The sequence below is a fragment of the Eleutherodactylus coqui genome, chromosome 4 (genome assembly GCF_035609145.1).
Source record: "Eleutherodactylus coqui strain aEleCoq1 chromosome 4, aEleCoq1.hap1, whole genome shotgun sequence".
NCBI classification, from domain to species: domain Eukaryota; kingdom Metazoa; phylum Chordata; class Amphibia; order Anura; family Eleutherodactylidae; genus Eleutherodactylus; species Eleutherodactylus coqui.
The window spans coordinates 271,403,591-271,426,837 of record NC_089840.1 but is presented as its reverse complement, the minus strand read 5'-3'; the positions used below and the strand labels follow the sequence as shown (position 1 = coordinate 271,426,837).

Below are 23,247 nucleotides of genomic sequence, written 5' to 3'. Positions count from 1 at the left end.
GTACATAGGGGGCAGTATTATAGTAGTTATATTCTTGTACATAGGGCAGTACTATAAGAGTCATATTCTTATACATAGGGGTCAGTATTATAGTAGTTATATTCTTGTACATAGGGGGCAGTATTATAGTAGTTATATTCTTGTACATAGGAGCAGTATTATAGTAGTTATATTCTTGTACATAGGAGCAGTATTATAGTACTTATATTTTTCTACATAGGATACTGTATTATAGTACTTATATTCTTCTACATAGGGGTCAGTATTATAGTAGTTATATTCTTGTACATAGGGGGCAGTATTATAGTAGTTATATTCTTGTACATAGGGAGCAGTATTATAGTAGTTATATTCTTGTACATAGGGGGCAGTATTATAGTAGTTATATTCTTGTACATAGGGGGCAGTATTATAGTAGTTATATTCTTGTACATAGCAGCAGTATTATAGTAGTTATATTCTTGTACATAGGGGGCAGTATTATAGTAGTTATATTCTTGTATATAGAGGGCAGTATTATAGTAGTTATATTCTTGTATCTAGGGGCAGTATTAAAGTAGTTATATTCTTGTACATAGGGGGCAGTATTATAGTAGTTATATTGTTGTACATAGGAGCAGTATTATAGTACTTATATTCTTGTACATAGGGCAGTACTATAAGAGTTATATTCTTATACATAGGGGGCAGTATTATAGTTGTTAAATTCTTGTACATAGGAGGCAGTATGTCAGTAGTTATATTCTTGTACATAGGGGTCAGTATTATAGTAGTTATATTCTTGTACATAGGGGGCAGTATTATAGTAGTTATATTCTTGTACATAGGGGGCAGTATTATAGTAGTTATATTCTTGTACATAGGGTGCAGTATTATAGTAGTTATAGTCTTGTACATAGGGAGCAGTATTATAGTAATTATATTCTTGTACATAGGATACAGTATTATAGTAGTTATATTCTTGTATATAGAAGGCAGTATTATAGTAGTTATATTCTTTTACATAGGGTGCAGTATTATAGTAGTTATATTCTTGTACATAGGGGGCAGTATGATAGTAGTTATATTCTTGTACATAGGGACTGTATTATATTAGTTATATTCTTGTACAAAGGGAGCAGTATTATAGTAGTTATATTCTTGTACATAGGAGGCAGTATTATAGTAGTTATATTCTTGTACATAGGGACTGTATTATATTAGTTATATTCTTGTACAAAGGGAGCAGTATTATAGTAGTTATATTCTTGTACATAGGAGCAGTGTTATAGTAGTTATATTCTTGTACATAGGGGCAGTATTATATTAGTTATATTCTTGTACATAGGGGGCAGTATTATAGTAGTTATATTCTTGTACATAGGAGTAGTATAATAGTCGTTATATTCTTGCACATAGGGGGCAGTATTATAGTAGTTATATTCTTGTACATAGGGGGCAGTTTTATAGTAGTTATATTCTTGTACATAGCAGCAGTATTATAGTAGTTATATTCTTGTACATAGGGGGCAGTATTATTGTAGTTATATTCTTGTACATGGGAGCAGTATTATAGTAGTAATATTCTTGTACATAGCAGCAGTATTATAGTAGTTATATTCTAGTAAATAGGGGGCAGTATTATAGTAGTTATATTCTTGTATATAGAGGGCAGTATTATAGTAGTTATATTCTTGTAACTAGGGGCAGTATTAAAGTAGTTATATTCTTGTACATAGGGGGCAGTATTATTGTAGTTATATTCTTGTACATAGGAGAAGTATTATAGTAGTTATATTCTTGTACATAGGAGCAGTATTATAGTAGTTATATTCTTGTACATAGGGGGCAGTATTATAGTAGTTATATTCTTGTACATAGGAGTAGTATAATAGTCGTTATATTCTTGTACATAGGAGGCAGTATTATAGTAGTTATATTCTTGTACATAGGGGGCAGTATTATAGTAGTTATATTCTTGTACATAGGAGCAGTATTATAGTAGTTATATTCTTGTACATATGAGGCAGTATTATAGTACTTATATTCTTGTACATAGGAGGCAGTATTATAATAGTTATATTCTTTTACATAGTAGGCAGTATTATAGTGGTTATATTCTTGTACATAGGAGGCAGTATTATAGTAGTTATATTCTTGTACATAGGAGGCAGTATTATAGTAGTTATATTCTTGTACATAGGAGCAGTATTATAGTAGTTATATTCTTGTACATATGAGGCAGTATTATAGTACTTATATTCTTGTACATAGGAGGCAGTATTATAGTAGTTATATTCTTGTACATAGGGGGCAGTATTATAGTAGTTATATTCTTGTACATAGGGGGCAGTATTATAGTAGTTATATTCTTGTACATAGGGGGCAGTATTATAGTAGTTATATTCTTGTACATAGGGGGCAGTAGTATAGTAGTTATATTCTTGTACATAGGAGCAGTATTATAGTAGTTATATTCTTGTACATAGGAGGCAGTATTATAGTAGTTATATTCTTGTACATAGGAGGCAGTATTATAGTAGTTATATTCTTGTACATAGGGGGCAGTATTATAGTAGTTATATTCTTGTACATAGGGGGCAGTATTATAGTAGTTATATTCTTGTACAAAGGGAGCAGTATTATAGTAGTTATATTCTTGTACATAGGAGGCAGTATTATAGTGGTTATATCCTTGTACATAGGGGGCATTATTATAGTAGTTATATTCTTGTACATAGGGGTCAGTATTATAGTAGTTATATTCTTGTACATAGGAGCAGTATTATAGTAGTTATATTCTTGTACATAGGGGGCAGTATTATAGTAGTTATATTCTTGTACATAGGGGGCATTATTATAGTAGTTATATTCTTGTACATAGGAGGCAGTATTATAGTAGTTATATTCTTGTACATAGGGGTCAGTATTATAGTAGTTATATTCTTGTACATAGGAGCAGTATTATAGTAGTTATATTCTTGTACATAGGGGGCAGTATTATAGTGGTTATATACTTGTACATAAGAGCAGTATTATAGTAGTTATATACTTGTATATAGAGGGCAGTATTATAGTAGTTATATTCTTGTAACTAGGGGCAGTATTATAGTAGTTATATTCTTGTACATAGGAGCAGTATTATAGCAGTTATATTCTTGTACATAGGGGGCAGTATTATAGTAGTTATATACTTGTATATAAGAGCAGTATTATAGTAGTTATATACTTGTATATAGAGGGCAGTATTATAGTAGTTATATTCTTGTAACTAGGGGCAGTATTATAGTAGTTATATTCTTGTACATATGAGGCAGTATTATAGTAGTTATATTCTTGTACATACGAGGCAGTATTATAGTAGTTATATTCTTGTACATAGGAGCAGTATTATAGTAGTTATATTCTTGTACATATGAGGCAGTATTATAGTACTTATATTCTTGTACATAGGAGGCAGTATTATAGTAGTTATATTCTTGTACATAGGGGGCAGTATTATAGTAGTTATATTCTTGTACATAGGGGGCAGTATTATAGTAGTTATATTCTTGTACATAGGGGGCAGTATTATAGTAGTTATATTCTTGTACATAGGGGGCAGTAGTATAGTAGTTATATTCTTGTACATAGGAGCAGTATTATAGTAGTTATATTCTTGTACATAGGAGGCAGTATTATAGTAGTTATATTCTTGTACATAGGAGGCAGTATTATAGTAGTTATATTCTTGAACATAGGGGGCAGTATTATAGTAGTTATATTCTTGTACATAGGAGGCAGTATTATAGTAGTTATATTCTTGTACATAGGGGTCAGTATTATAGTAGTTATATTCTTGTACATAGGAGCAGTATTATAGTAGTTATATTCTTGTACATAGGGGGCAGTATTATAGTAGTTATATTCTTGTACATAGGGGGCATTATTATAGTAGTTATATTCTTGTACATAGGAGGCAGTATTATAGTAGTTATATTCTTGTACATAGGGGTCAGTATTATAGTAGTTATATTCTTGTACATAGGAGCAGTATTATAGTAGTTATATTCTTGTACATAGGGGGCAGTATTATAGTAGTTATATACTTGTACATAAGAGCAGTATTATAGTAGTTATATACTTGCATATAGAGGGCAGTATTATAGTACTTATATTCTTGTAACTAGGGGCAGTATTATAGTAGTTATATTCTTGTACATAGGAGCAGTATTATAGTAGTTATATTCTTGTACATAGGGGGCAGTATTATAGTAGTTATATACTTGTACATAAGAGCAGTATTATAGTAGTTATATTCTTGTAACTAGGGGCAGTATTATAGTAGTTATATTCTTGTACATAGGTGGCAGTATTATAGTAGTCATATTCTTGTACATAGGGGGCAGTATTAAAGTAGTTATATTCTTGTACATAGGGGGCAGTATTATTGTAGTTATATTCTTGTACATAGGAGCAGTATTATAGTAGTTATATTCTTGTACATAGGGGGCAGTATTATTGTAGTTATATTCTTGTACATAGGAGCAGTATTATAGTAGTTATATTCTTGTACATAGGTGGCAGTATTATAGTAGTCATATTCTTGTACATAGGGGGCAGTATTAAAGTAGTTATATTCTTGTACATAGGGGGCAGTATTATTGTAGTTATATTCTTGTACATAGGAGCAGTATTATAGTAGTTATATTCTTGTACATAGGGGGCAGTATTATAGTAGTTATATTCTTGTACATAGGGCAGTACTATAAGAGTCATATTCTTATACATAGGGGTCAGTATTATAGTAGTTATATTCTTGTACATAGGGGGCAGTATTATAGTAGTTATATTCTTGTACATAGGAGCAGTATTATAGTAGTTATATTCTTGTACATAGGAGCAGTATTATAGTACTTATATTTTTCTACATAGGATACTGTATTATAGTACTTATATTCTTCTACATAGGGGTCAGTATTATAGTAGTTATATTCTTGTACATAGGGGGCAGTATTATAGTAGTTATATTCTTGTACATAGGGAGCAGTATTATAGTAGTTATATTCTTGTACATAGGGGGCAGTATTATAGTAGTTATATTCTTGTACATAGGGGGCAGTATTATAGTAGTTATATTCTTGTACATAGCAGCAGTATTATAGTAGTTATATTCTTGTACATAGGGGGCAGTATTATAGTAGTTATATTCTTGTATATAGAGGGCAGTATTATAGTAGTTATATTCTTGTATCTAGGGGCAGTATTAAAGTAGTTATATTCTTGTACATAGGGGGCAGTATTATAGTAGTTATATTGTTGTACATAGGAGCAGTATTATAGTACTTATATTCTTGTACATAGGGCAGTACTATAAGAGTTATATTCTTATACATAGGGGGCAGTATTATAGTTGTTAAATTCTTGTACATAGGAGGCAGTATTTCAGTAGTTATATTCTTGTACATAGGGGTCAGTATTATAGTAGTTATATTCTTGTACATAGGGGGCAGTATTATAGTAGTTATATTCTTGTACATAGGGGGCAGTATTATAGTAGTTATATTCTTGTACATAGGGTGCAGTATTATAGTAGTTATAGTCTTGTACATAGGGAGCAGTATTATAGTAATTATATTCTTGTACATAGGATACAGTATTATAGTAGTTATATTCTTGTATATAGAAGGCAGTATTATAGTAGTTATATTCTTTTACATAGGGTGCAGTATTATAGTAGTTATATTCTTGTACATAGGGGGCAGTATGATAGTAGTTATATTCTTGTACATAGGGACTGTATTATATTAGTTATATTCTTGTACAAAGGGAGCAGTATTATAGTAGTTATATTCTTGTACATAGGAGGCAGTATTATAGTAGTTATATTCTTGTACATAGGGACTGTATTATATTAGTTATATTCTTGTACAAAGGGAGCAGTATTATAGTAGTTATATTCTTGTACATAGGAGCAGTGTTATAGTAGTTATATTCTTGTACATAGGGGCAGTATTATATTAGTTATATTCTTGTACATAGGGGGCAGTATTATAGTAGTTATATTCTTGTACATAGGAGTAGTATAATAGTCGTTATATTCTTGCACATAGGGGGCAGTATTATAGTAGTTATATTCTTGTACATAGGGGGCAGTTTTATAGTAGTTATATTCTTGTACATAGCAGCAGTATTATAGTAGTTATATTCTTGTACATAGGGGGCAGTATTATTGTAGTTATATTCTTGTACATGGGAGCAGTATTATAGTAGTAATATTCTTGTACATAGCAGCAGTATTATAGTAGTTATATTCTAGTAAATAGGGGGCAGTATTATAGTAGTTATATTCTTGTATATAGAGGGCAGTATTATAGTAGTTATATTCTTGTAACTAGGGGCAGTATTAAAGTAGTTATATTCTTGTACATAGGGGGCAGTATTATTGTAGTTATATTCTTGTACATAGGAGAAGTATTATAGTAGTTATATTCTTGTACATAGGAGTAGTATAATAGTCGTTATATTCTTGTACATAGGGGGCAGTATTATAGTAGTTATATTCTTGTACATAGAGGGCAGTATTATAGTACTTATATTCTGGTACATAGCAGGCAGTATTATAGTAGTTATTTTCTTGTACATAGGGGGCAGTATTATAGTAGTTATATTCTTGTACGTAGGAGGCAGTATTATAGTATTTATATTCTTATACATAGGAGGAAGTATTATAGTAGTGATATTCTTGTACATAGGTGGCAGTATTGTAGTAGTTATATTCTTGTACATAGGGGCAGTATTAAAGTAGTTATATTCTTATACATAGGGGGAAGTATTATAGTAGTTATATTCTTGTACATAGGAGGCAGCATTATAGTAGTTATATTCTTGTACATAGGGGGCAGTATTATAGTAGTTATATTCTTGTACATAGGGGACAGTATTATAGTAATTATATTTTTGTACATAGGAGGCAGAATTATAGTAGTTATATACTGGTACATAGGAGGCAGTATTATATTAGTTATATTCTTGTACATAGGAGGCAGTATTATAGTAGTTATATTCTTGTACACAGTGGGCAGTATTATAGTAGTTATATTCTTGTACATACGGGGCAGTATTATAGTAATTATATTTTTGTACATAGGAGGCAGAATTATAGTAGTTATATACTGGTACATAGGAGGCAGTATTATATTAGTTATTTTCTTGTACATAGGAGGCAGTATTATAGTAGTTATATTCTTGTACACAGTGGGCAGTATTATAGTAGTTATATTCTTGTACATAGGGGACAGTATTATAGTAATTATATTTTTGTACATAGGAGGCAGAATTATAGTAGTTATATACTGGTACATAGGAGGCAGTATTATATTAGTTATATTCTTGTACATAGGAGGCAGTATTATAGTAGTTATATTCTTGTACACAGTGGGCAGTATTATAGTAGTTATATTCTTGTACATACGGGGCAGTATTATAGTAGTTATACTCTTGTACATAGGGGGCTATATTATAGTAGTTATATTATTGTACATAGGAGGCAGTATTATAGTAGTTATAGTCTTATACATAGGGGCAGTATTATTGTAGTTATATTCTTGTACATAGGAGGCAGTATTATAGTAGTTATACTCTTGTACATAGGGGGCAGTATTATAGCAGTTATATTATTGTACATAGGAGGCAGTATTATAGTAGTTATACTCTTGTACACAGGGGGCAGTATTATAGTAGTTATATTCTTGTACATAGGGGCAGTATTATAGTAGTTATAGTCTTATACATAGGGGCAGTATTATAGTAGTTATATTCTTGTACATAGGGGGCAGTATTATAGTAGTTATATTCTTGTACATAAGGGGCAGTATTATAGTAGTTATAGTCTTGTACATAGGGACAGTATTATAGTAGTTATATTCTTGTACATAGGGACAGTATTATAGTTGTTATATTCTTGTACATAAGGGGCAGTATTATTGTAGTTATATTCTTTTACATAGAGAGCAGTATTATAGTAGTCATATTCTTGAATAAAAGGGGCAGTATTATAGCAGTTATATTCTTGTACATAGGGGGCAGTAATATAGTAGTTATATTCTTGTACATAGGGGCAGTATTATAATAGTTATATTCTTATACATAGGATCAGTATTATAGTAGTTATATACTGGTACATAGGAGGCATTATTATAGCAGTTATTTTCTTGTATATAGGGGGCAGTATTATACTAGTCATATTCTTGAATATAACGTGCAGTATTATAGTTATATAGTTATACTATATTCTCACATTTATAGATAGCACATTGTCTCAGTGGGTAGGACGGTTGGCTAACAGAAGTGTGGTCCTTGGTTCAAGGTATGAAATTGATGCTACTGTGCATATGTTCAAGGTAGGAAATAGGGTATAGGAACTGAGAATATGCAGAAAGCAGCACTATGTTGGCGCTATATAAGCAAGAGGAATAAATTCTTCATAATCCAATTTAATCAGAATATTTCAGTTTGCAGCCTCTTCTCAATCTTCAACAGAAATGAAACAGATTATATTACTGAAGGGATTGGAGGGATTACATGGGTATAATCAGAGACGCAACTTTTTATATTCAGGCAATGGAGAAAAAAACAGAACTTATGACAGACGTACAATAATTTATTTGCAATAACTAGGAAGCCTTCATGGTTATTAAGATAGATGAGATTCATGCAGATTTGGTACAGCAGAACTCTCGCTCCTCCCCCTATTACCTTTCCTGGCAATCTCCTGGTTTGCCATTTATAACTATACTATCCTTGCTGCTATAGAAATAATTTCTCCATACATTAACTTCCTATTTAGTATGCTTTTGCTCAGCATGAACTAGGAACAAGCAGAGATTCAGTGTAAAGCAAGAGGGATAGACAAAGCAGAATCCTGACCCTGTGATGAAACAAGGTGGATTTTACACTACAGTATCACAAGCACTAAAAGAGAAAGCTGATAAAATTCTGTTTCTGGTCTTATGGTATTACATGTTATGCAGAGCCATAGAATCTTCATCTTCACATTGGACCTTTTATGGCTTACAGAAGTTTGGGGATCATGTTCCATTGCACAGTGTATTGTTTGGCTTTTGGGAGTCAATAGACTAGTAACACAGTGCACAATGCTTTATAGTACCACAAACAGGTACAGATCTGTCGGCGGGACCTTGTAGCCCCCCAACTCCGACCCAGGTCCATAGGAATAATGGCTATGGAGCTGAATACTGACAACTGCCACAGATACAACTTTTTTGCTGCCTGTAGAGTTGTCACTTGCCTTCCCCCACAAAAGACTGAAAGATGAAAGATACTTTTCTCATCATAGTTGAGAACAATGTATTCACATCGGCGTCGGAGGCTCAGTTCGAAGTGTCTGGCCCAGACCTGCTATGAAATAAAGGAAAAAAAGTCCATGCATGCAGGCTTTACCGTCTGGTAAAATGCCGGACAAGGTGACAGGAACCAAACCGACCCCATTATAGTCAGTTGGGTCCATTCATTTCCGTTCGGTTCCATCATAAGACAGATCCTTTCAGCCAGGGTTTCATAGCCTTACTAATGTAAATCATGGTGAGGAATCAGAAGCCAATCGCTGACCATGGACATGGCATTTCGTTGGAGTGCATAACCGGTGGAGTTGGGGGTTATTCAACCATTTTGGGCAATAATTGACCTTCAAGAACGTTACCATGTCCTGAAGCACCAACATCATTTGCATCCATGATTGAAGATAAAAATCCACTTAGGTGTACACTTAGGGAAGTAGGGGACCTATAACAATGCAGCCATATGTCCATCCAATTGGGGCCAAGAGTGTCCAAATACCCAGGACAGAGGTCCCTGAAGAGTCTTCCCTGGTCTGGGTCTCAACTCTATTGCTTGCTAATGTTGCAAAGCTTTGATGGTGGACAGTAAGGGCCATAACTGAGGCCATGGCCTGGATGAAAGACCACATGATGGGGGGATTGTAAGAAGGTGGGAGCTAAAGAGTCAAGAATTTAGGGGTTTACAGGGGTGGAGTTTTGGGCATAAAACTGCTTTAATGGGAATGGGATCACCATTTTAACCATGAAATCACTGGTAGCACACATCTAAGCTTCTCATTGCAGCTTGCCAGCAGATGCAGTCCTGGAGCAGCTCTGTGCACAAACCAGAATGGCTGAAAGAGCAGGTAGCGGGAGTCTTTCACGGGACCAATGTTGCGGTCTCAACCCCTTCTGCTCCAGAACGGCAACCATACAGGACTAGGCGGCCAAATCGTGCCTCGCAGGCTTGAGGTGTCAAGACATGCTCGCGAGAGTCCCTGGAGTTGGTTCTCAATTGGTTTGAGGGGAGTCAGGTAGAATATGGCCCCACACCCCCTTTTTTATTAAGTAGTAGTGGGTGGTCTGGTGCTTTGTGGCTCTGATAAGGTGGAGTCCCTCCGAGCCGGTAGACTTTATAAAATTAGCTATCTATAGTGGCTAGTGTTGCCTGCGAGCCTGTGGAGTCAACTGGGGGTAAAAATAATATGTATGACCCAATATTTTATGTTTTTTTACAATACATTAATTTTGCCTAATATTATATAAGTAAAATGGCTGCTGTGGCCAAGTTATCTCCAAAAATTTTTGTTTAAGGAAAAAAAGGGTAGCTATCGATGGGATACTTGTGGGAAGTTCATAGTTGTATATATTGAAACATAGGTTAGCTAGATACAACTCTACAATACCCAGGTCAAATTCCTTTCACCCATTGAGTAAAGCCATATGCATGCCCCTGTTAGGACTGAACAATCACTTTATTAGGAATACCTGGTGTGTGACATCTTGTGATCAGTAATGAGGTACCATGTGATGGCCTCATCACAATCGGATAACATCCTGACTTCTCCTCTGCGCAGCAGAAGGCAACATTCGGCAGTCTTGGTTAAATGTGGTGACTTGGGCAGACTGTTGGTGCCCGGAGGTGTGGTGCCGGTATTTCTTAAACAGTCACACTTGTTGGCTTTTCCCAAACCACAATATCAAGAGTGTATGAAGACTGGATGAACCATGGACAGACATCTGACAGAAGATCACACTAAGCAGGCCATACATGGTTGACATGCCACAGTGTAGCAACCAGGCCCAGCAGTACAACAGTGGGAAAGTTAGACAAATTTCCACAATGACCATGCTGTGTACCTTGTGTAGACTGGGGTTCAACAGCTCAACAAAGCTATTCACGCCAGCAACGGTTTGTATTAGCCTAGGAAAGTCATCAATGGACCTTGAATACGTGGCAGGAAGTCATCAGGAGTGATGAGTCATGTATCCTAATTAGCCATATGGATAGCCTGGTCTGAAATTTGGTGCAAGCAGCTTGAAGCTGTATCTCATGGGTGCACTGTTGGAGTTTAATGGGCTGGTGGTGGTGGTATCATGGTCTGGGTAGTATTTTCCTGGCGTGGCCTTGGACCATTGGTCATCATAACACAATCCTTGAATGGTGAACGGTACAGGGACCATATAGCTAACCATCTGCACCCATATCTTCAGGAAGTCTTCCCCGACCACAGTGCCATCTTTTAACAGGGCAGCACTCTATATCATCGAGCTCAGATCACTAGGGAGTGGTTGTAGGAACACGACAATGAATTCTCCACACTGCCTTGGCCCCCAAATACTGTAACGCTATCAAACATGTTTGCGATCTGCTGGAAAAGGCTGTGAGATCTGTTCCCACTTATCCCTAAAATCTACACCATTTGACGGAGCTGCTGCAGCGGGTATGGATTGGGTTAAGTATGGAGGGTGTTTGCCACTTTGTAGATTCTGCTCCCCAACACCTGAAAGCCGTGATTGCCCAAAAAGGTGAATCAACCCATTATTGAGTAGGTGTTCCTAATGCAGTGATCATTCAGTGTAGTTGGAGCATGAGAGGGCTGCCTTTATGGTACATACACATAACATGTTTCTTACCCCGACATTCGGTTCCTTCTTCATTCCCTTCTCGTCCCGGGTTACAGACACAGCTTCCTCTTGACACCATCCACTCACCTTCTCCTCCACAATGTAGACTTAGTCGCGTGGTACCCAGAAGATGAGCACCAATTACACAGCTCCCTATGGCTTCAGCCAGGGAGGCGCCTCCGTCTCCACTTGATGGGGTCTCAGGGAAGGACGCCAGGCTCCGAACAGTCGCTGGGCACTTATTAAAATACACTTTTACTCCAGCCAAAGATAGACAAGCCCCCAAATCCACAAAGGCCAAGTAGAACCCATTCCTATGTATCCGTCCAAAGTCTATAGTCCTCTCATCCATCCTAGGGCCCTGCCCACCTTTCCCTGGGTCTCGCGTGAAGCTTTTTCCAGTTCCAATAGTATCTACTTTTATCCAAGACTCTTCTGACCATTCCCATTCCTCGGCTTCCATGGCGCTGTCCACTTGGCGATAATATAGGGTGAATGTTTCTCTGCAAGCCAGGTGACGTCGAGCTGGTGGTGGCTGTAGACTGGCACAGTCTCGTACTGAAAAACGTAATGTGACATAGACCCGTTGAGCACCGCGGCTTGGAATGTAGCCTGTGCGCAGCCAATTACTCTGGTTGTAGCGCTGAGCATAGGAGTTGCAGACTTCATAGGTACGCAGTAGGCGTCGCTGGCCATCTAAAACACTGACCTCATCCCACTACGGAAGAAGAAGGGAGGGGGGGATTCAGAAATCTGAGTGACAACAAATAAGTCCTCCAATACAAGTCTTGGGGGAAACTTTATGTTCACATGTACTTGGATTACTCACCCCTCCCTCTGGATGGGTTGACCAGCCAATCTCTGAGGTTTCTTGTGTTGTATCAAGTAGAATCTCTGGAATATAAGGATGTAACGAAAGTCTTTTAGGATTGTATAGGAAACAGAAGTTCAACACAATGATACCTGTCTTCTTTATGTACTCATGAATTTTAATAGCTGCTATAATGACCAATGATTTCATCTTTACCATTTACGGATGCAATTTATCATCTGAGATTGAACGCCTACAGTCGAAGATTGCTTCAACTATCAATACTTCAACTATTTGAAGATGTATCTGCTCAATCTGATGTTGCAACTCTACTATCTGTGGTTACTCCACTACCCTCGGAGGTAGCTTCTCTGCTACCTGTAGGATGTACTGTAATTTTACCATTTCAGATCGCACCTCGACCATCAGTGGCTGCACCTCTACCATCTATGAGTGTACCTTTACCATCTGTAGTTGCAACCCCTACCATCTGAGGCTGCACTTCCACAGTACCAACTGTGGCTGCTCCTCGACCCTCTGAGGTTTTCTCTCTTACGTGTGAGTTTGCACATCTACCATGTGAAATTGCACCTCTACCATCACTGGCTGCTCCTCTACCATCAGTGGCCGCACCTCTACCATTAGTGGCTGCATCTCTACCATCAGTGGCTGCATCTCTACCATCAGTGGCTGCACCTCTACCATCAGTGGCTGCACCTCTACCATCAATGGCTGCATCTCTACCATCAGTGGCTGCACCTCTACCATCAGTGGCTGCATCTCTACCATCAGTGGCTGCACCTCTACCATCAATGGCTGCATCTCTACCATCTATGATTGTACCTTTACCATCTGTAATTGCAACCCCCACCATCTGAGCTGCACTTCCACAGTACCAACAGTAGCTGTTCCTCTACCTTCTAATTTTTTATCGCTAATGTCTGAGTTTGCACATCTACCATGTGAGATTGCACCTCTACCATCAGTGGTTACACCCCTACCATCAGTGGCTGCACCTCTACCATCAATGACTGCACCTCTACCATCAGTGGCTGCACCTCTACCATCAATGGCTGCATCTCTACCATCTATGATTGTACCTTTACTATCTGTAATTGCAACCCCCACCATCTGAGCTGCACTTCCACAGTACCAACAGTAGCTGCTCCTCTACCCTCCAAGGTTTTATCGCTAATGTCTGAGTTTGCACATCTACCATGTGAGATTGCACCTCTACCATCAATGGCTGCTCCTCTATCATCTGGGGTTGCTCCACAGTGGCTGACCCTCTAACATCTATGATTTCATCTTTAACATTTAAGGTTGCACATTTACCATTTGAGGTTACTGCTCTGGTATCAATGGTTTCTCCTTTACCATCTGTGATTGCACCTCAACCATCAGTGGTTAGACTTCAGATATTTGAGGTTGAAACTCTAGTATCTGAGGTCACACCTTTACACTCTGCAATCGCACCTCTACAATCATTGCCTGCACCGCAAGGTTGCTCTTCTATCATCCCAGATCGCGGCTCCACCATCAATGGCTGCATCTCTAGTCTATGATTGCACCTCTGCCATTTGTAGTAATTCTTCTACCATAAATGGCTGTGTAAGGATCTGAGTCCATATGTGTGTTGCCACTTTATTGTCTGTTGATTTAAGAATGACTGTGCATTTCTGTAATGCCATGAGCTGCGGTGCGTGGCAGAGACTATGAAGGAGGACTTTATAAATAGAAGTCTATTCACGCACAGTTTATGTTCAGGAGAAGCTGCAGACGTAAGCTCCCATGTGTAACACTACTGGCATTTATGTACTGAGCTTGGTTCTGTGACGTATTTATGGAATTAGCTTGGTTCTGTGGCTGAATGTTTATTATGAGCATTGTTCTCATGTTGTATTTATGTGCTAAGCTTGGTTCTGGTGCCGTATTTATGTAAGGAGCTTGGTTCTGTGCTCCATTTATAAACTGAGCTTGATTCTTGTGCTGAATATCTCTGCTGAGCTTGGTTCTGTTGCTGTATGTATATTATGAGCATTGTTCTCATGTTGTATTTATGTGCTAAGCTTGGTTCTGGTGCCATATTTATGTAATTAGCTTGGTTCTGTGCTCCATTTATAAACTGAACTTGGTTCATGTGCTGAATTTCTGTAGTGAGCTTTGTTCTGTTGCTGTATGTATATTATGAGCATTGTTCTGATGCTGTATTTATGCGCTAACCTTGGTTCTTGGGATGTATTTCTGTAGTGAGCTTGGTTCTGTTGCTGTATGTATATTATGAGCATTGTTCTGATGCTGTATTTATGCGCTGACCTTGGTTCTTGTGATGTATTTCTGTAGTGAGCTTGGTTCTGTTGCTGTATGTATATTATGAGCATTGTTCTCATGTTGTATTTATGTGCTAAGCTTGTTTCTGGTGCCATATTTATGTAATGAGCTTGGTTCTGTGCTCCATTTATAAACTGAGCTTGGTTCTTGTGCTGAATTTCTGTAGTGAGCTTGGTTCTGTTGCTGTATGTATATTATGAGCATTGTTCTGATGCTGTATTTATGCGCTGACCTTGGTTCTGTTGCTGTATGTATATTATGAGCATTGTTCTGATGCTGTATGTATATTATGAGCATTGTTCTCATGTTGTATTTATGTGCTAAGCTTGTTTCTGGTGCCATATTTATGTAATGAGCTTGGTTCTGTGCTCCATTTATAAACTGAGCTTGGTTCTTGTGCTGAATTTCTGTAGTGAGCTTGGTTCTGTTGCTGTATGTATATTATGAGCATTGTTCTGATGCTGTATTTATGCGCTGACCTTGGTTCTTGTGATGTATTTCTGTAGTGAGCTTGGTTCTGTTGCTGTATGTATATTATGAGCATTGTTCTGGTGTTGTATTTATCTACTGAGCTTGGTTCTGGTGTTGTATTGATGTTATGAGTTTGGTTCTGGTACAGTATGTAGTCACTAAGTTGTTAATATGTAGGGATGCTTCTATCTTGCTGCTCCCAACTCAAGTAGAATACAGGCAGACTGCCTATCAGTGCAACATGTATAACATTTATCGGGTTTTTTGTCTCATGATGGGGGCACCAAAACTAATTCTGCACATGGAGCCGCCTAACCTGAGGCCACTACTGCTAGTATGGCACATGGTATGGGGGAGCCTGTTGCAGATTTTGCACTGGGGACCAATATTATGCCTCTAGCTTGGTTCTCTGCAGTTGTGTGTAGACTTGCCCTTTAAGGCTCTCCGATGCTAATTGTGCCTCGTCTTGTTCTCTTCCTCGTCTCATTTCTTTCTGGAGTGTTGTGTATTTTTTTAATCTGCAGGTTTAGAAAGTAGGTCATACAGCATGCATGTAGCAGCTGAGCCCACCCCGGCCAGGCCCGTATTGTCTGACTGATGGCCAGTGGCGCGCAGTGCGGGTGACGTCTGACATGCATTGTGACACAGCGAGAGATCCTCGCACGGAATGTCATGTGTCAGGGACACGCTTCCTCTTCTCACCTTATGGACATCCAGGGGGAAATTAAGGACAGTTCTTCAAGTACCAGATAGCGAGACATGAAACTACTTAGTCAGTGAAATGAACTGGAAGATGTTCCAGACGTGGAGAGCCGATCTCATCCTGTAGCTTCTCACTTGTCCCTTGTGGTGGAATTTTTTATTTAATTTTTTTACAAAAATGTACACGTCCCGCATGTCTCCGTTTAATCACTCGTTAAAGGGAATGTGTCATCAGAAAATGTATGAGGGGCTCGCAGAAGTCCCTCCAGAAAGCACTTGTCTGAATCCCATCATTATCAGTCATGTGTCCTACTTCATAGCACTTCCTGGCAGCCAATCACAGTGAGGCCTTAGTCAGACGGGCGTTTTTAGCCGCGATTTGTGCATGCGCATGCGTCCGGCGATTTTAGAAAACCATTGCTTTGCAATGGTATCGGACACATGAGCGCTTTTTATGCGCTCGTCCGATAAATTATAGAACAAAAAATCGCAGATCGCACCTATCTGCGATCTGCGATTCCTGTTCTCTTCTCTATATGCGCTCAATGGGGCCGGCGGCAGCAGCGCCGACCCCATTGAAAACATATAGAAGACAAATCATTCTTCTCTGCCACAGCTGTAACAGCTGTGGCAGAGAAGAACGATGTTTGCCCATTGAATTCAATGGCGCGGCAATACAGCCGCTCCATTGAAAGCAATGGGCTGCCGGCGTGCGCGGGGTGAATTGTCGGGAAGGGGTTAAATATATAAGCCCTTCCCTGCAATTCATCCTAAAATGTGTTAAAATAAAAAAAAATTGTATACTCACCTTTCCGCTGCAGCCGGAGTCCAGCCGCGGCCGCTGTCAGTTCTCCTGAACTGCTTCTCGGCACTATTCAGCCGGCGGGGCTTTAAAATCCCCGCCTGCTGAATGATCTGCCTCTGATTGGTCACAGCCCTGACCAATCAGAGGCCGGTTTCACTCACACACCCATTCATGAATTCATGAATGGGTGAGTGACTGCTGCCTCTCAGCGCTGAGCCAATCAGGGGCAGGTCTGACTCACATCCATTCATGAATTCATGAATGGGTGTGAGTGAGGCATGCCTCTGATTGGCTCAGCGCTGAGCCAATCAGGGGGCAGGTCTGACTCACACCCCCTTCACACCCACTGCAGGACGGCCGCGCGGAGCTCCGGCTGCCGGGAGAAGGTGAGTATACAATTTTTTTTTATTTTTACACATTTTAGGATGAATTGCAGGGAAGGGCTTATATATTTAAGCCCTTACCGACAATTCATCCCGGGCTTGCCCGCAGCGCATTGCTTTAAATGGAGGCGGCTCTATTGCCATCTCCATCGAATGCAATGCGCTGGACAGCTCCGGCCTGTTTCTAATGAAACGCGGCTAGGAGCAGATTTTCGGGCGATTTGCGGGCGACTTGCGCGCACCGGTCATGCGATTTGCGGATGCGCATCCGTCATGCGATCCGCAAATCGCGCGAAAAAACGTCCGTCTGACTAAGGCCTTAAGGCAGCATCACACGAACGTTTGCGCAAAAATGCTCGCAATAGCATGACTTTTTTGCCTAGTGGCTGTAATATGAACTGCAGCCTGACAGGGTTTTCCAGCATGACACAATATTGTATCGAATTGGTTTAATAGGAAATTGGAGTCTTTAATGAAATGATGTATTTGGCCCTATTTGTTGTAACACCTGAGACTCGTTGTGGCAGGGGACAGGCGGGAATCATATCAGGGGTGCCTGGGGTCAGTGTGGGGCCGTCTCCTGTATTCGGGTGGGATCTCCACTGGAGTACGTATAGGTGCCGCGTAGGGATATTTAAGGGACACTCTTCCCCAACATCCGGTTTCATCGGCCCGTCATTTATCAACAGTCAGGAAGATTTCCCCGTTTCCTCTTTCGCACTGGTGAAATGCGCACTTTTTCTATATGTTTCAATGATCGATCATAGTAAATGACTTCTCGGCCAGATATGTCACATAATCCCGTCACTGATGTGGTCTTATTTGACGACTTTGTGTGTTGGTTTATCTCTTAATACACAGGATTTTCTCGTCGGCACAAGTATTAAACGCCACGCTATATATAATAGGTATCACCGCAGTCTGCTCTGTGCCATCATCCGTAACTTATCGCATGCCTCGCTATATGTAATATGTATCAGCACAGTCTGCTCTGTGCCATCCTCCGTAGGTTACCGCACGCCTCGCTATATGTAATACGTATCACCACAGTCTGCTCTGTGCCATCCTCCGTAGGTTACCGCACGCCTCACTATATGTAATATGTATCACCGCAGTCTGCTCTGTGCCATCCCTTCGTAGCTTATTGCACGCCTCGCTATATGTAATGCATATCACCAGTCAGCTCTGTGCCATTCTCCATAGCTTACGCATTACCCATATCGAGGCGTGCGGTATCACCACAGTCTGCTCTGTACCATCCTCCATAGCTTATTGCACGCCTCGCTATATGTGATACGTATCACCGCAGTCTGCTCTGTGCCATTCTCCATAGCTTAACGCACACCTCGCTATATGTAATATATATCACCGCAGTCTGCTCTGTGCCATTCTCTGTGGCTTATCGCATGCCTCGCTATATGTAAAACGTATCACCGCAGTCTGCTCTGTGCCATTCTCTGTGGCTTATCGCATGCCTCGCTATATGTAAAACGTATCACCGCAGTCTGCTCTGTGCCATTCTCTGTGGCTTACCGCACGTCTCACTATATGTAATATGTATCACCACAGTCTGCTCTATGCCATCCACCGTAGCTTACCAAACGCTTGCTTAATGTAATATGTATCACCGCAGTCTGCTCTGTGCCATCTTCCGTAGCTTACCGCACGCCTCACTATATGTAATATGTATCACCGCAGTCTGCTCTGTGCCATTCTCCATAGTTTATCGCACGCCTCGCTATATGTAATATGTATCACTGCAGTCTGCTCTGTGCCATCCTCCGTAGCTTACCACACACCTCGCTATATGTAATATGTATCACCGCAGTTTGCTCTGTGTCATTCTCCATAGCTTACCGCACGCCTCGCTATATGTAAAATGTATCACCACAGTCTCCTCTGTGCCATCCTCCGTAGTTTATCGCATGCCTCGCTATATGTAATATGCATCACCGCAGTCTGCTCTGTGCCATTCTCCGTAGCTTATTGCATGCCTCACTATATGTAATATATATCACCGCAGTCTGCTCTGTGCCATGCTCCATAGCTTACCAAATGCCTTGCTATATCTAATATGTATCACCGCAGTCTGCTCTATGCCATCCTCCGTAGCTTACCGCACGCCTCGCTATATGTAATATGTATCACCGCAGTCTGCTCTATGCCATCCTCCGTAGCTTACCGCACGCCTCGCTATATGTAATATGTATCACCGCAGTCTGCTCTATGCCATCCTCCGTAGCTTACCGCACGCCTCGCTATATGTAATATGTATCACCGCAGTCTGCTCTGTGCCATCCTCCGTAGTTTATCGCACGCCACGCTATATGTAATATGTATCACCGCAGTCTGCTCTGTGCCATCCTCCGTAGCTTACCGCACGCCACGCTATATGTAATATGTATCACCGCAGTCTGCTCTGTACTGCGCTCGTCTGTGTTTCCCCAAGAACATTTCTACTAAGATCAAAACATTCCTGGAAATGTAAGTCCCCGAGTCATGCCCGTGCGACGTCTTGTACAATCCTACACAGACCGTTGAGACTTATCTGGGTAGCAGTCGTTGAGTGAATAAGACCACTTCATTGGCCGCAGGAGTTTGGATGCTGATTTTTGAAGACCCCGTAGACTTATATCCCTCAGGAACCATTCACACGGGACAGAATATCTCACAGCAGCGTTGTAGAATATGCCGTCCCTGAATCTACACTGCTAACTGCGGACTTGGATGCAGAACTGCCGGCAGGATGACATATTCTGCAACGTTGTTGTGGAGTATACCGTGCCGTGTGAAAGGTCCCAAATAATGTCTGTAGACAGCAGGAGGACCATCCATGTGAGCATCATTGGGGAAGAAACACATGAAGGTGATAATTAGGGCCACATAATGGGACAAAACGAAATAACTGATTTCAATGGATTTTAGTGTTTTCGTTTTCACTATCGGGATTTCTCACCCATTAAGAGTACAGGTGAGAAAAGATAGGACCTGCGGGAATTGGCGGGTCTAGTTGCGCCTAAGGACGCCTGTTTTCACTCTCAGTAGAGAAATCTACCATTTGGTGGGCCAACATAAGAAACAGCCGAAAGAAAAGTTAAATCTTCACAAAAGAGGACTGAAGTCTCCGAATCGTAGCTCTCCCAATGGGCTCATGCCCGCGGCCATATGCGTACAACAATACATTTTACACATGTTGCAGCCATGCGCTCTGCCGCCAGAAACCGCATAATGCTGCGTATAGCACTGCGCCTGCCCGCATATCACAAGCTCACGGACATGCGCAGTGTTTTGCTCATACCCGTGCATACATATGTATGCATTTGCGCACCCCCATAGGCATACGCCGCAGGGTAGCAAACGGTATGAAACATAAAATAGCCATTAGGGCTGACACCCACTGGCGTTTTTTTCTCTATTGCGCTGCGAGAGCAAGTGAAAACACTCGCCTCGCAGCGTGAGAAAAAACCCGGGATAAGGCCAGGATATCGCCAGTCTTTTGAGATATATATGAATAGCTAAGCACTAGCTGTAATTGCCTGAGCGCTCAGCCAATAGCTAAGCACTAGCTGCTATTGGCTGAGCGCTCAGCCAATCAGCACAGCCCTTTCAGGAGGCGGGGATTCCTTCATCCCCTGCAGAAGTCCGTGATATTCTCCCTATCTTTTCAATGGGGCTAGCGCTGCTGCCGCTGGCTCCATTGAAAAGACTGGCGATATCCCCGTCTCATCCCAGCGTCTTTCTTGCGCTGCAAGGCGAGTGTTTTCACTTGCTCTCGCAGTGCAAGAGAGAATAAAATGCCAGTGGATGTCCAGCCTTACTCACCCTCGCATGTTGTCTCCAATCCAGCGCTGCCTACACAGTCTCTTCCGCTCCAATCCAGCTGCTCACAAGGACACTGCAGTAAATCGCTGGCCTCGGCGGTCACATACCGTTCAAATTTACACAACCGCTAAGGCCAGCGATTGGCTGTGGAGGTCAAGTGAGAGATGAGCATGACATCATCAATTCATGTATCCGCATGAACCGGAGCAGAGGAGACCGAGTCTTCAGCGCTGGACAGGAGACAACATGGGAGGGTGAGTAATTGCTGGCTTTTTTTGCTTTGTTTTGTTGTTTTTTTTCATTTTTATACCCCTTCCTACCCTGGGGCATTTATTCAGTGTTGGAAAATAGCTTTAAATAAGTGTAAAATTTTGTGCTTCTTAACATTTTTACATATCTTTATGGTGGCTGGGACTTAATTTTTTGATTCATAGCTCCAAATCCCTGTCATAGATGTAGAGACAAACAATAAAACTTTACTACCTGCAGCCACCACTAGAGGGAGCACAAGAGCTTAGTGCATACGTTTTATGCATTGGACTCAATGATAACACAGTATTCAGGGAGCTTCCTCTAGTGGTGGCTGCAGGAAAATAGAATTTTATCATGAAATTCCAGGTCTATACGGGGGATTTGGAGCTCTGGATCAGAAAAATGGGTTCCTGACCCCTATAAAGATATATTAAGAAAAATAGACTTAAAAACCCCATGGTGTTAAAAGGTTATATGTTGGACATGCCTTTTAAAAGTGTTCTCTGACATTTTTAAAAAAGTGCCCCATGGTAGGAAATGCTGTAAAAAAAAAAAAACAGCCAATACTCATCCATCTGCTGTGCTTTTGGGCCAGCACCACTGACCTAATTCTCACTGATACGGGAAGTGATGACATCACATTAATTGCTCACATGATTAATGCAGCCAGTCACTGGCCCCAGTGATCAAGTGTCATTCATGCTTACATGCCCATTTGAGGCCAACAATTCAATGTAGAGTAAGTGGTGAACCGGATGTCCTGTCTTTCTGTTTCAGTGGGAATTGGAGCAGAGGAGATTGGGTCTTCACTCGGTACCAGATTCGACGTGGGAGGGCGAGTAATGCCTATTTTGCTTTTATATTCCTTACCCTGGGGCAAGTTTGTTTTTTTAATGTAGGAAAAAGTTAAATAAGTGAAAATGTGCTGATTAACATTTTAACATATCTTTCTAGTCACTGCATAGATATAAACAATAACATTTTTAATACCTGCAGCCACCACTGGAAGGAGCTCAGTGCATACTTTTAATATATTGAACTCAAAGATAACACAGAATACAATGAGCTCCCTCTAGTGGTGGCCGCAGGGAGACAGAATTGCATTGTTTATCTCTATATCTATGCAGAGGATTTAGAGCTCTGGAACAGAAAATGGATCTTGAATTATTATAAGGATATAATAAGAACAATAGACCTGAAAAAACATGGGGGGGGGGGACATTTATAAGAGCTTTTACACCAGAATGCTGGGACTTACACAAAGATTTGCGACATTTTTAGCATTTTGCACTAGGCGGGGCTTGCTGGAAGGAGGTGTAAATTATGCCAGAAATTTATGTCAAGTTGAACCTGGCGTACGTGGGCGTTTAGGGACACAGAGGAGCTGCGAGGCGTCCTGAAGAGGCGTGAATGATAGAAATGACGGTCTTAGTCAATTTTCCCTATGGTCTTAAACGGTGAACAGTGACATTAGGTACATCTCTAAAATCTTTTGTGCAGGATTTAGACCCCCTTAATAACACATTTTGTCTTTTAGGTAAGATCCCTGCCATTTTTTCTAAAGTGGGAGGGCCCTAGCTTTAGTGGGTGTAGCCCATCACACTTAATACAATGCACACCAGAAACCGGCATACATTATAGCTGAAAGCTACGCCAGCTCAAAGCTGGCATAAGTTTCGGTCTGGTGTATGGCAGTGCCACCAAACTCCACAAATACTTTAAGATCCTTGTGCCTCCTGTCTCGGT

General features: G+C 40.2%; 1 protein-coding gene across 1 annotated transcript in view; it reads right to left on the bottom strand.

Moving 5' to 3' along the window:
- Positions 1 to 12,954, bottom strand: part of LOC136626693 (ephrin type-B receptor 5-like) — an 81,488-nt gene extending 68,534 nt beyond the window's left edge. The window contains exons 1-3 of the mRNA XM_066601711.1: positions 12,888 to 12,954; positions 12,754 to 12,818; positions 11,934 to 12,642 (exon numbers count right to left, since the gene is read on the bottom strand). Coding sequence (XP_066457808.1) covers positions 11,934 to 12,642; positions 12,754 to 12,818; positions 12,888 to 12,954 — 841 coding nt within the window. The remainder of the gene's footprint in view (positions 1 to 11,933; positions 12,643 to 12,753; positions 12,819 to 12,887) is intronic.
- Positions 12,955 to 23,247: the final 10,293 nt, after the last annotated feature.